This window comes from Marmota monax, unplaced genomic scaffold (genome assembly GCF_021218885.2).
Source record: "Marmota monax isolate L192 unplaced genomic scaffold, Marmota_monax_Labrador192_F-V1.1 WCK01_AAM20220418_F8-fsc00006, whole genome shotgun sequence".
Lineage (NCBI taxonomy): Eukaryota > Metazoa > Chordata > Mammalia > Rodentia > Sciuridae > Marmota > Marmota monax.
In genome coordinates, this window is record NW_026693712.1 from 29,881,950 (window position 1) to 29,897,056 (window position 15,107).

The 15,107-nt window shown below is 36.6% G+C and overlaps 1 protein-coding gene across 8 annotated transcripts in view; it reads right to left on the reverse strand.

Annotated features, from left to right (window-relative positions):
- Nucleotides 1–15,107, reverse strand: part of Pam (peptidylglycine alpha-amidating monooxygenase) — a 310,405-nt gene that overhangs the window by 17,090 nt on the left and 278,208 nt on the right. For all 8 annotated transcript variants that reach the window (XM_046459990.2, XM_046459989.2, XM_046459988.2 and 5 more), the window contains 5 exons: nucleotides 12,815–12,887; nucleotides 11,279–11,489; nucleotides 10,673–10,873; nucleotides 7,991–8,106; nucleotides 2,375–2,474 (listed from right to left, as the gene is read on the reverse strand). In XM_046459990.2, the coding sequence (XP_046315946.1) occupies nucleotides 2,375–2,474; nucleotides 7,991–8,106; nucleotides 10,673–10,873; nucleotides 11,279–11,489; nucleotides 12,815–12,887 (701 nt within the window). The remainder of the gene's footprint in view (nucleotides 1–2,374; nucleotides 2,475–7,990; nucleotides 8,107–10,672; nucleotides 10,874–11,278; nucleotides 11,490–12,814; nucleotides 12,888–15,107) is intronic.

Consider the following 15,107-nt stretch of genomic DNA (forward strand, 5'->3'; position numbering starts at 1 on the left):
TGGTTGTTGGGTCCACAAATCTTGTGTAAAATCTCCTAGGGAAAGCGGAATAGTATCTTTAAGAACTTTATGAATGAGGTTTTCCTTCTGGAGTCCATAATATATTGCATTGTTTCTGAAATATCGAGTAGTTACATTTGATGTAGCCGAAATCTTAGCTGACTACTAATTCTGCCATGTTGGATTATCAGTCTTCTACCTGACAAAAATGAATTTGACTAGTTAAACACTAAAATGCAAATTAAACTTGTTTAGTCTCCAGTGAAATCTTACTGTTCAAAAGGTACTATTTTCCAGATTTATTATGCTCTGGGTTATGCCGAGGGCTTCTTATTTTGAAGTTGTATGCTATGTTATAGGGCTTATCAAATAGAGGTTGCTCAAAACCACTTGGGAAGGCTTTACAAACTATATTCTATTATTCCTCTTCTTTCTCTAAATCTTGAGGGCACTAGCCATGTGTATTCTTAAGGTTTAGTTATGAGGTGTCTCCCAAAAGCTCATGTGTAAGACAATGCAAGGTAGTTTAGATGTAAAATGACTGGGTTATAAAACCTTTAACCTACCTAAGTAGGTCATTAGGGGCATGCCTTTGGGTTTATATTTTGTCTGTGGTGAGGAGAGCTAGCTCTCTCTGCTTCAATTTTCAGGTGTGATGTCCTCTCCTGCTTTCCTTTGCCACACTATTCCACTATAATTATCGGCCTCACCTCAGGCCTCAAGGAATAGAGTCAGACATCTATGGACTGAGGCCTCTGAAACTGTGAGCCCCCAAATAAATGTTTCTGCCTCTGAAATTTTTCTTGTCAGGTCTTTTGAAAAAGCTGACTAAAACATGTATTTTGAAAATCCTCCCCAGATGACTCAGATATGCATCCCTGTTGAGTATCAACCACTGGGGTGTTTGTTATAAATGGTCTTAGACTAGAATCTTGGTGAGTTAAAGAATCATATTCTTATTAGAAAAAAAAAGTGAAGGTATTGTCTAAATTTCTGTAGTCTTTCCCATATTTAAAAATATTTAAAGGATTTTTTTGTTCTACAAATTCTGAATTTAGTCATACAATTGGGGATTAGCCATCTATCTTTGCTCTTTTGTCTGCCCCACTTTTAGGATACTCTTTGAAGATACAGGTAGTGAAAGCCATATATATATATATATATTTTTGAAAGCCATATTTTCAGGGGGACTGTGAAGCTACTTCTGTGGTGGAGTATTCCACAGGCATCTACATGTACCCTATTATAACTGGGTCTTATTACTAGTTAAATTTACTCAAAGTATAATGCTGAATACAGTAATTAGCAAATTGGGCTCTAAGATCTATATTGCATCTGATTAAAGGCTTTGGATTCCTGGGTTTATTTTTTCTTTCTTATATTTTTTTTTCTTATTATAATTAAATTTCTTTTCTTCATCAAATTTATATGTTCTTATTAGTTCTCTACTGAATAATACCTGTTGCATCTCCTCATACCTCAAATTTATCATCCTCAGTTCTTTTCCTTATCTTTAATTTATCCTGCTGTTTGTACACTACCATGTTTAAAAACTCTGTGAACATTTATATTTGTGGTTTCAGTGCACTTATATTTAAAAAAAATTCTTGTCTCTAGCCTCAAATCAGGAGCTGGTTTGAAATGTTTTTTAAGAATCAGAAATAATATCAAAATTGCAATTATAAAATTACAAAACTAACCAGCTAGATCCTGACAAAGCAAATTTGTCCCCAGACAAAATTTTGAGTTACATGAAAAAATAGCAATTCAGTATGTGAATTCAGGAGAAAGCTGAACCCTAAATGGAAATGTAAAATACTTCCTGTTGGGAATAATATGTGTCTGACACAGATGCTGGCTTCCCTAGATGCTCAACAGCTCCTGAGAGCTAAAGAGCCATGTGTGGAGTGATGCCTCATGGAAACAAGTCATTCTGCTTTGCCAAAGCCATCTCTTCCTTCTGGAACTAAGCTGGAATTAACATTGGCTTTTAATGTAACAGACATTACTTCAGGCGTCAAGAATTTCCTGTGGAATATCTGTGGAAACAAGGGGATAACTGCCAGGAAAAAAAAAAAATGTTTCTCTCTACTTTCTAAAAATTAATTTAGTCCTTGAAATGCATACCAAATAGATTTTTAAACAAATGTCTTATAGCTTGATTTCCTACTACCATCACTAAAAGGAGAAAGTAATGTAAATGCTTCTGTTTCACTTTTTTTCTTTTTTCCCCAGTACTGGGAACTGAACCCAGGGCTTCACACATGCAAGGCAAATGCTCTACCACTGAGCTAAATCCCCCACACTTATTTTGCATATTTTTAAGCAATAAAATGGAGGGAAAATGTGGACAACAATATTGTAAAAGACTTACTTTCATTCAAGGTGAACTTCCACACGGTGTTTATGTGAGCGTCTCCAATGTACACGGTCCCATCTTCAGATGCAACAATATCATGAGGCATGTCAAAGTGCTGCCAAAATATAAAGGCACATATTAGGGTGGTGAGCCTTTGCTTGAATTTATGTTTGAGTATAACTCTAACCAAGGCAACAATAATTCCCAGCAAAGCAACTCTAGACCAAGTAATTTACTCATTCAATCATTGGGTCTTGACTTTGACGGGCATAATTCTAAGCACTAGGAAATGCTAACAGACCCTCACTGCTGACTTTTAATTCTTTTAAAAAGTGAAAATTTACAAGCAGTTTGTTTTTTAACTGCTGTTTAGTGTTTCATTACCTACCTCTTTTTTTTTTTTTTTTTTTTTTTTTAATTTTTTATTGTGGGTTGTTCAAAACATTACAAATTTCTTGACATATCATATTCCACACTTTGATTCTAGTGGGTTATGAACTCCCACCTTCACCCCATACACAGATTGCAGATTCACATCAGTTACACATCCATTGATTTACAAATTGCCATACTAGTGTCTGTTGTGCTCCGCTGCCTTTCCCATCATCCACCCTCCCCCCTCCCCACCTCTCCCCTCCCCTCCCCTCCTCTCTCTCTACCCCCTCCACTGTATAACCCTGAGGGTCTCCTTCCATTACCGTGCAATTTACCTTCTCTCTCCCTTTCCCTCCCACCTCTCATCCCTGTTAAATGTTAATCTTCTTCTCCTGTTCTTCGTCCCTACTCTGTTCTTAGTTACTTTCCTTATATCAAAGAAGACATTTGGCATTTGTTTTTTAGGGATTGGCTAGCTTCACTTAGCATAATCTGCTCTAATGCCATCCATTTCCCTGTAAATTCTATGAAAGGACCACAAGCAAACCTACCTAATTCTTTATATTTATTGTTGCCTTTGTGTTTCTTCTACCTTTTAATCATCAAATTTGCCTTTCTCCATCTATATAAGTGAAAAGGACCAGGTAACAATTTTGTTATTCTTATCAAGCTATCATGAGTTAACTTAAAAATCATTTTTACATTATTGATAAGGGGGTTATTTTAAAGATCCAGGGCATTTAGATTATTTCTGATATGCATACTAGGATATATGCAGTGATGTGGGGTTTTATATTCTTGAAGTCTAGTGTGTGCAATATTTTTAGTTAGCAGAGGAAACAAACTGAGTGCTACTTCCAAGAACTTCATGTACTTTTATACTTAATTCAGATATTTTATTTTTTAATGTTTTTCTTCATTTTACGTCATCCTCTCATTCATGAGGACCCAGGAGATAGAGAACACTTTATGTGACTCAGGGTTACTAAGCTGTTTCCTTATAATGTGCTACTGCAGCTTCCAAAAGTGCTTGAGGTCCACCAGTTGTCAGGACATGGATTTTTTTCCTTTACCTTTGCAGCCAACAGGCCTGCCTGAATTCACGGTTCTCAAAATTATGTCTAGTAAGTATGAACAAAACACTCCCTACATTGTGGACTCATCAGCCAGCAAATACCCACCTTAGCGTACTGAGTACAAAGGACACTAAGGAATCCAGCTGCTGTTCTTCACTCATTTCAGGACTGGCAGAGAAATATGTGCTTTGTAGATACTATTATGTTTTAGAAACGGGAAAAGTTTTGTCTTAAGAAAAATCGAAGAGCTATGTCAATGAGGCCCATTCCTTCATATTATCACACAAATTGGGACAAACATTTAGAGAAGGACAAAGAGTCAGAAATCGAAATGTTGTCATATTGAAAGCTCACAGGTGTGTCATAAACCTTCATCTTTATTTTGAGTTTAGCTAATGGCAATGAACTTCCAAATTACAGCAGTTCCTATTCTAGAATTTTATTCTATATTATAAAAAGTTACATTATAATAACTTTTAGAAACTGCTATGCAAAACATAGTTGTAACATACCCCAGATTTCCTAATAGAAAAAAAAAAATACAATGGTGAGGAAGTAAAGGTGAGGGGAGAATATGTGAGTATCTATTGGCTAATGCCTTTGTTTTAAATAAATCATGGTATATCATAAATTCAAATCTATAATAATAACAAACTTCTTTCAGTGGCTCTCAAACTGATCTGGAGAGCCAAGGTTTTTATTGGAAGTAGTTTGGAACCATTGTAGGGATTCAGGGTCAGGCTTAGTGGGTGGGACCTCAGGACCTCTATTCCTATTGTAATCAGAGAAACTCAGCTATATTTTTTTCTTTATTAGAGAATTATAGTTATTCATACTAGTTGGGCTTATCCTGAAAAAAATCATACATGTATAAAATTTGGTTAACTTTTTAATGAACTATTCTACTTCTCTGTGTTACCTGAAACAGGGAATTATATTGTTGAGTTTTAGGAATAAATATAAGATTTCAAAGTTGGACAAATGTAAAGTCTTCTAATGCAGGCTTTGAAAACTCCTCTCTTGAGTTACCTCTAGCAAAATAAAACTGACAAGAGAAAATAATGGTGGCATCTTCCTGGGGCATCAAGTGAAGAAGCCCCAGGCGGCCTGCTCACAAAATCACATTTTAAAAATTCATAAGGAATTTGTGTTCTGCTCCATATCACAACTATGCACACTTTTATGTAAGAATAATCTTTAAACCTACTTTACTTTTAAGTAAAGTATTTTTCCTAAGAACTTTTACCACATTTATGTTGTGATTTAATATAGCCCTTGGCAAATACGTATCTCAGGAATTAAAAGGTTAAGTGCACTTTTAGAGTTAGAAAAACCTAGGTTTGAGATCCAAGTATGCCACTTATAATCTATCTTTGGACAAGTAATTTAATTTATGTGTGAATCTTTCAACTTAAATATTGTCAAATACTATATAATTCTAATCTCCAATGTGAAAGTTGGAGAAATAACATGAATCTGGGCTTACTGCGCCATTCTTTTTATTTTTCTCTTTTGGGATAGAGGTGTGGGGATCATGCCCTTTCTTTTTTACATTAGATTCCTTGCAGAAGAAAGAAGACAAAAATTCCATTCTGAAGGGTGTGTGAGAAAGCAGACGATGAGGGACATCACCGTCATTAAATTATGAAGAGAAGAAACTAGTGGATGACTGTGTGTGTTTTGTACTCGTTTTTTGACAGCATTTCACAGATCATCTTCATGGTCCTATTATCTTAATTTCCCTGAATAAACATAAAGATGGAGCTCACAGATTCAGAGGTAAACAGTTCTATAGAATCCAATCATGAAAGAGGGAGACCTGAAATATGTGAGGAGATATGGATATGCACAGAGACACAGACACATTATATAAAATTTGACCTTTGACTTGAAGAACAAATCTCTTCTTAGAAGTCCATACACCTATTATTATTTCCTTCACCCAATTTTTTATGATGATAATCTAATTAAATGAAAATTCTGAGAGATTTGTTCATGAATTTCAGTTTACTGAGTGAACATAAAGGAAAAGCAAATCTCATCTGTTCAAGTTTGCTGTACTGACTCGCATATTGTACTCATTCACTGCTGAATGTCTGGTGAGTGCTGATGTTTAGGCACAATGTTTTCTGAAATTTTAATTCAAGGTTGTTCAGATTCTTACACCAGTAAGGTTCATTTAGAGTTTGGCCTCTTGCTTAGCATATAGTTTTGATTTCTAAAGGCATATTTTAGTTAAAAGTTAATATTCTAGTTGACATAGTACAACATCATTAAAATAAAAACATAAACACTCTATTAACACCAAGTGAAGACCTGAAAGAAAATAGAGTTGTGGGGATCATGCCTTTTCTTTTCCACATTAGATTCCTTGCAGAAGAAAGAAGACAAAAATTCCATTCTGAAGGGTATATGAGAAAGCAGACGATGAGGGACATCATCGTCATTCCTTAGATTCCTTAGAGAAGAGACTGGGTAGGGAGGAAGAGCAGGAGAAGAAGATTACCTCTAGATAGGGAAGAGAGGTGGGAGGGAAAGGGAGGGAGAAGGGGAATTGCACGGAAGATGGAAGGAGACCCTCATCGTTATACAGAATACACGTATGACGATGTGAGGGGGAAAAAAAGTGTTTCACATTAGTTTGGGTAGAGAGAAGTGATGGGAGGGGGATAGGAAGGACAGCAGAATAAAATAGACTTTATTATTGCTGTATGTATATATGTGACAGCATGACCACTGTGATTCTGCAACCTGTACACTCAGGAAAATGAGAAATTATACCTCATCTGATTCAAATGTATGATATGTCAATATCATTGTACTATCAAGTGTAACTAATTAAAACAAATAAAAAAAAAGAAAAAAAAGAAACTGAGGGATGACTCTGTGTACTTTGTATTCTTCACCAATAGATATGAGAAAGTTACCTCATAAGGACACAAATTAGCAAAGATCTGAAACACTATGAAAGCAAAATATGTATCATCAATGTAATGAATTTTCTTCTGACAACTGCTATGATTTGATATTTAATTGCTTAATGCTTTTCAGAAGAAATAGTTCTGTGAAAATTTTATTTGTGAAATACAAACAGAAACCCTAAGAAAAAAGCTTGTGTTGGAATCTTTAGTTCAGACTCACTTTGGTTTGATTTGTATACTTTAATTTTTGCTAAAAGCTCCATTGTAGAAGAGGCTGTGTCCACTGTCATTTGGCACTCTTTGTCATCATCAGTATTTGGGACAATATCTGACACAAAGCAGGTACTTAGTTCATACCTTCTCCAATGAAATGTGATAAACCCAGACTGCCAGTAGCCTAACATTAATTTCTAAATATTGAGGCCTTTTAAAGTTCTTTTTTTAAAAAAAAATTGACCAAACTTGGTATCTTATACTCTGATGGCTTAAGATAGTTGCATTTTGATCCAAGTAACGTCAATGACTACATATTTTGAAAAATAATGCTTATTTGAGTATTTTAGCTGGCTGAACTTTCTAAAACTGGTGTACCACAAACACATTCCTGCAGTGTATGTGAACATTGTGATCACTCTGGCAATCATACTGTAGAAAACATGCACTGGGAAGACAGACAGTCTATGTAAACACTGAGCCATAGTCACTGTGTGTGTAAAAAGCACTATTTCTAGAAAAAACAGTGGCAAACTTTTTGTGAAGCCAAAACCACACTTTAGGCTCTGACCTAAACTAAGTCTTTAGAACTTAAATAAATTCCAGGAAGTGCTATTTTCAAGCCTTTCTGCTTAGCAAAGTCACAATGATTAAAAAAAAAAAAAAAAACAGAGAGAACACGATTTCTGCTAGATCTAAGAGAATTATACATGTACATTTAACATGTGATGTCTTCACTACTTGTATTAAACCAGGAAAAAAATACTTTTTGGTATTCTAACTATAATATATTTAAATGTGCTACAATATCTAAAGTCTAATAACAACCTGGGGACTGAATGTAGAGCTCAATTTCATCTGCAGAAATAGATCTAAGAACAAATAAGGACATTTATTCTAAATAAAACATCATAATAGCATACTCCTATCAACATAGCTAAGAAAGTTTTATCAAATCATCTAAAAGTTTTTAAAGATTTATTCAAGATTCATATTTCAGTTTTATTCTCATGAAAATTAAAAACACAGGCAATGTGTGTGAATACCTTGCGAAGTGGCTTGAAGACATCTATAATTTCCCCAGTAGAAAAGTTCATCACAAATCCTTGAAGAGGTTCTTGGTCCCCAAAGAAAGGCTTCCCATTCACTGCAAAGAGCAAACCTGTGACACACATTTAGTTAGTCTTTCTCTAAAATACAGATTGACTGCTTTCAAATATATGCATGTACATTATACAAATAAATAATCCATTTATGTTTAACCTAGTAAAAACTTGAAAATGAAATACTAAAAAAAGTTGCCTCCTACATAACCATATCAGGGGCAAATTAGTTAAAGAACTAAGCTTATAAGGGAAAACCCAGAAATTGGAGGGTTTGCTGTACTTAGAAAGACAACAGAAATCGGGAATACATAGTGATCGACACATACATATACTAACATGTACATATAGATATTATAGGCATCCTATATAGGAATTGGGAAAAGTTAGATTATTTAAGTCAATCATTTGGGATGTCAAATCATTTGAAAAACATGTAAAATATGTATTATCTGCCTTAGCTATAAGGAGAGTCAGAAAGAAATATGCAAAGAAAGTAAGTGAAGTTACAGTATAAATAGAATAAATTTTAGTTTACCTTAGTTTAGTACTAGGGATAAAACCTAGATGTGCTTTACCACTGTATATATCCCTAGCCCTTTTTATTATGTTTTTAAAATTCTGAGACAAGATCTCCCTATGTTGCTCAGGCTGGCTTCAAACTAGCAATCCTCCTGCAAACTAGCAATCAGTCTCCCCAGTTGCTGGGATTAGAGGTGTGCACCCACACCAATGTTCAGCTGAATAATCTGATTTTAAACAACTGGGATTTGAAAATGTGAGATACATATTTTGAACTATGAAATATATTTTTCACTAAGTGAATATTTTATGACTATGTATATTTTATGAATATACTTTGTAGTAAAATTATATTTCTTAGTATGGTAATGTTCAACTGAAATAATAGAAATAGTTATGTTTTGGTTAAATAAACAATCCAGATGTTTGTATATGACATTTTCAGTGATTTAAAACATATTCAAAAATACATAGCACTAGGACTGGGTGTGTCACTCAGTAGAGAAGTGGTTGTCTAGCATGCAAGAGGCCCTGGGTTTGATCCCTAGCACCACAAAACAATAAAAAGTATGTATAGCCCTAAATCACTGTTGAAAATATTTCACCTTTATGTAAGTATTACAGATTTTTTTTACCATATCATACTGTAAAATAAAAATATAAACATCAATTACTGTTGTTGAACATTATACAGATAATGTATAATTTCTTTTGCTCAGATTTTGTTTTTAACCAGATTTCCATTTAATTTTCTCTTATATTTATTTTTGTTCTCTATTAACTTGATCACTTTCTTTATTAAGTGAATGGTCCTGGCAAATAATTCTTTAAATGTGAGGTAAAATGAACCAGAGTGTTTTTTCGTGGTTTATTAATGAAAATCTTTCCTTCTTGGGGAAGATAATCTTGCTCCCTATCCAGTCACCTACTTCATGTCCTAAACAAAATGGGTTTACTTGGGAAGATAATAGCCAAGTGAACCTTTCACAGTATAAAATATGTAACTATTATAGGGATGATTATAAAGAGTCAATGCTATTTAATATAAGTATAGACACATTTTGCAACATATATTTTTAAATTGTGTATAAATTTTATATTTTAAGTTGCTTGGCATTTATTATTTAAATGCTATGTTATGTTATAATATGAATTATGTATATCTTTTTTTTTTGAGAGAGAATTTTTAATATTTATTTTTTAGTTTTCGGCAGACACAACATCTTTGTTTTGTATGTGGTGCTGAGGATCGAACCCGGGCCGCACACATGCCAGGCGAGCGCGCTACCTCTTGAGCCACATCCCCAGCCCTAATTATGTATATATTTTTAAGTTTGGATTACTTCTCAAATTTCTTTTGATATTTCTATTTTTTGAGGGGGGGTATCGAGGATTGAACTCAGGGGCACGCAACCACTAAGCCGAATCCCCAGCCCTATTTTGTATTTTATTAAGAGACAGGGTCTCTTTGAGTTGTTTAGAATCTCTCTGTTTCTGTGGCTGGCTTTGAATTTGCAATCCTCCTGCCTCAGCCTCCCAAGACAATGGGATTATAGGCTTGTGCCTCTGTACCTGGCTGAAATTTCTTAAAGTTAATAAAATATATTTGAAAATAAAAAACAAAATTATATTGGTTATTTCTTCTAGTATTTAGACATAGCCTCACTTATTTAATATATTTATCTCATTTTAAAAATTGGCTACCACTTCTAAAAAAGATATGAAACAGAAATGTTTTGAATGCTGATTTTATCAGACATATACCATCTGTTGATGATGTATGAAGACAATATTAAACGTGTAATAACTAGAGCAGATGATCATAGTTAAGAAAAAATGAAAATCAATATTTGGGAACATTTAAAACCCAATACAAACAGCTGTTAAATCTTTTTAAGTTCTTCATTATTTCAGTACAAGGAATAGTGGCACTTGAGTTGAAAATGATTTTCAGTGCACTAACAATTTTAAGACACTTTAAGATATGATATAGAATTAACCCCTCAATAAGAAACAGATTTATTTTAAAAAGCAGGTAAAGGCAAATACTTTTTTAGGATAGAGTACAGTATAATAAAAACATACATAAAAAAGATGAAATACCTGGTATATAGGAAATTGCAAACACATTTCTTCCAAATGATGCATGCTTAATCTCTCTCACAAATTCTTTGGTGTCAGTTTTAAAACACTGGATCCGACCATTTTCCCTGTCTGCCACACACAACTGGCGCAAATGAGGTACAAGGGCCAAGCTGTGAGGAACACTGAACTGGCCAGGTTTAGGACTGCTCCCTGAAGACTCTATGGAACAAAGGAAAGCCTCATATATACAATTTGTAAAATTATTCAAAGTCTGACTCTACACTTTTGCAATTTTACAAATTCATGATAGGAAACATTAGATATCTGAAAATAAAAAAAAGTAAAGTGGTTTAAAAGTTTATTTCATAATGTCCCTCACTACAAATATCTAAATATTTTTGGCAGAAGCATTCTTTCTCCCTTATAACACGTGTGGGAGAGAGAGAGAGACAGAGAGAGAAAGAGAAAGAGAGAGATATGAAGCCAAATGGATGCATCCAATAGCCCTGTTTTCTTTGCTGTAGAGGAGAATTACATCCTAAAAAATGTGAGAAGTGGCAAATGTCTGGTTCCTAGTGATAATGGCTAAAAATTACAATTAGAAATGAAGAGTATTTTGGGTACCTTCTCCCCACTGTGTGATGAACTTTCCAGTTGGTGAAAACTGCACAATCCGGCTGTTGCAGTAACCATCTGACACATAGATGGCTCCAGTGCCTGGATCCACAGCCACATCAGTGGGCTGGCAGAAGTGATTTTGATCACTTCCTGGTTGCATGCTCCTTCCCAAGACTAAGAGAGGGCCTTCTTTACTGTTTGGATCCAGTTTGAATACCTTTTAAAACATGAGCAAGAGCTTTATCTACTTTATTGATGACCATTGACACACACCCAAATTTCCACAAGCAATTAAGAGTATTAGCTCCCAGAGAATTACTTAAAAGGAGGTACTTTTTATAACTGGACAGGACCCTAGAAATCACCTGCTGTGATTCCTTCATTGCAGAAATAGGCATATTGAGAGGAAGTGATTTGCTCAAGGCCATCCAGTAAATAAATAGTGAATAGAAACCAGTATGTGGAAAGGCTACTGTGCCCTCTCTGTGCTTTCTTCTCTTTCCTTAGCTAACATGACAATGATCTCTAGATAATACAACAGGACAAGAAATAAAGGTTTACTGATGAATGTTGAAGACTGTTGAGAGACTTCACTTAATGACTCATAGTGAAATCTGTGTTCTAGTCCTCCTCCCCACTAATTTTCCTATTTCTTTGCCACATGTATTATACTTAAACTTGTCTTCTGGGGTGAAAGACCTTAAGATATTCTGTAACTGAAGTATAACTTTTCCAAAAAAGGACAAAAATATTTATTTTTTTATTGATAAATTGTATTTACTAGAGACCTTGCTTCCATTTATTGAAAATAAAGATGGTAAAACGTAAGTGACAGAAATAAAAATAAGAAATAGAAATAAAATTCAAGGATAGAGGAAATAAAATCAAATGTAGAAAGCCAAGGTGCTTCAAGGGCCCACAAAGATGGGCTTCTAATGAAGCTCCACAACTGGCCATAAACAATCTTCCAACCCAAGGGGGAAGAGTATCGTCATAATTTACATATTACCTTTTGCTTGCATGAAGTGCTAGAAAAAAAATTGAAGATGTGGATTGATATGGACTGAATGTGTGTGTCTCTCAAATTCATATGTTAAAATCCTAAGCCTCAATGTGATGATATTAGGAAATGGGCATTTTGGGAATCAATTAGGTAAAAAGGGTGAAGACCTGGTGAACAGGATTAATGCCCTTGTTAGAAGAGACAAAGAGCTTGCTCTCACTCTCTCTTTCCACTATTTAAGGATACAATGACAAGTTGACAGTCTGTGACCCAGAAGAGGGCCCTTACCAGATCCCCACCATGCTGTCGCCCTGATCTCAGACTTTCATATCTATATCTGTGAGAAATATATTTCTGTTGTTTACAAGGCACCAAATCTAAGGTCCTCTGTAATAGCAAGCTAAACTGAGCAGAACATGGTTGATCCAATTCTTGTTTTAATGTTATTAAGTCACAGAAAAAGACCTAGATAACTTCAGACCTTTCTAGAGTTTAACCCTGTTATCTTCTATTTGAATACCACTCAATGGGGAGATTACCTGATGGAGAGCCACATCTGTGACCCAGTAATTTCCATCTTTGTCTATACTCAAGCCATGTGGCAAGTAAAACCTGCAAAATAAAAATTACAGCCTTAATTATATATTTATTCTCTAAGTATATGTAAGAGTAGTTTGTTTGTAATTAATCCTTCTAATTAATCTTTTAAAGCCATACACATTTATAAGTTAATAGATTTATATTATTATAGAAAATGAATTGTTAAAAGAACATAATAATAATGTCATAATATAGATTTCCTTGTGACAAAGCTTAAGCAGCATTTAATCAATCATATGAAAATCTATATAAACGAAGCTTATATGAGAACTATAAATATTATACAGTATGTTATATTAAATAACAATATCAAATTAAAAACAAATTTGATCATAAATATTAACATTTTAGAAATATGTATAAAAGAAATTTTCTGGAGAAATTTGATTTTCATAGAATGAACAGGTAAAATATACTGCAAAAATATAATGTTAATATGAAATAGTAAAAATATGACTCTAACTTTTTTAAGAGTGCCCCAAAACAACAAAACATAAAGAAAACAACTTTCAGTAGGGCCGTGATCATCCAGACCAAGTGAAGTGGTGAGCTAGAAAACCATTAATTTATTTAGCCAATTAATGTGGGTGACTTGAGTAAGAATTATACACTGATGTGGACAGAGGCCTGCAGGTTTAAGGAACATGAACAGAGTTAATCAGTACAAGGATAGTATGTTAAGGTTATTCTGGTCAAAGGATATCTGACAATCTACAAGCCTCATCTGTCAGTTTCTAGGCTCCTGGTGTGGGCACCAGTTTCCGGCTCCCACCCTGGCCCATTCTTCCATGGGCCAAGATGGTAACACTCTGATCTCAACTAACTAACTGAACTAAATCACTGTTTTGGCTATAAGAAGTAAGGGCTATGGAGGAGGGAAGATGGCGGCGAGGGGAGTGCATTACCCCCGTGTGCTGCTTCACTGTGTGGGAGTATGACAAGTCAGGACGGCTAAAGGATATCTTGTTAGGAATTTCCAGCAATAGTGGGGTGCGCCGGAACCTGGAGGAAGGATTTCCATCGCATGAGGATCGGCTACGGGGACTCAAACGCGAGAGGTTTGTCGCACGGAGGGTAACACTGCTTATTCAGCAAATCGCCCCGCGGCTAGAGTCTGCAAGGCGCGCTGGGATAGAGACGCAGGGTTACAGCGCTGCAGTTTCTGCCAGACGCGCAAGCACCGCACTCAGGGCTGAATTCTGGGTTCGAGACGGGGAAGGAAGCGGTCCATCTCGGTTCTCCACACCGGTCAGACCACAGAGGAGGCCAGCAGCCACCATGTTGGTAAACTGACGTCACCACACCTGTTTTTGACTGACCGCAGCTCATTCAGCCATAGAACAGGTAATTTCAGGCTGCAATTCGCCTGCGGCTTGCAGACAGATTGCTAGGGTTCAGCGCCTGGGGGCTTCTTAAAATCTGATCTTATCGGAGTGAACACGGAGCGCGGGGCGGCTGAGTCCCGGCTCCCGGAACCATCCAGGAACCGCCCTGGCTCCGGGCTGCGGAGCCTGCGGAGGCTGCTTCTTGGACCCTGCTAATATCAGAGCAAACACGAAACACCAAGAAGCCGAATTCCAGCTCCCGGAACTGAGCCCGCGGGGACTGCTTCTTGGAGCTTACACTTATAGGAGCTTACACCGAGCACAGAGCGGCCGAGTTCCGGCTCCCGGAACCGTCCCGGAACCGCCCTGGCTCAGGGCTGCGGAGCCCGCGGAGGCTGCTTCTTGGACCCTGCTACTATCAGAGCATACACCAAACACTAAGCGGCCGAATTCCGGCTCCCGGAACTGAGCCCGCGGGGGCTGCTTCTTGGAGCCTACACTTATAGGAGCTTACACCGAGCACGGAGCAGCCGAGTTCCGGCTCCCGGAACTTCCCTGGACCGGGGCTAGGAGCCCGCGGAAACTGTGTCTCGGTCCGGGTCCTGCTGAGGGCAGGTCAGGACTCACCCATTGCTTGGGTTGCCTGGCAAGGGGAACGAAATGCTGCCATTCGCATAGGATACCAACATGGCAGAGATCTGATGTCAGCAGAAAGCGGTGGAGGAGAGATCTTCATCAATACCAGCGGTGACATAAGCAGTTGGTCTCCTGGTAAGGGGGGTGAGGCTCAGTCACCCGAGTCTCCTCAATTTGTCCTCGAGCCAGAGGGAAGGAGCCGGGCCGCCGCAAGCCCCCGGAGCAGGCCCAGCGGCTCGCCAGCGTGGTGACCGCGTGACCCCAATTGGAG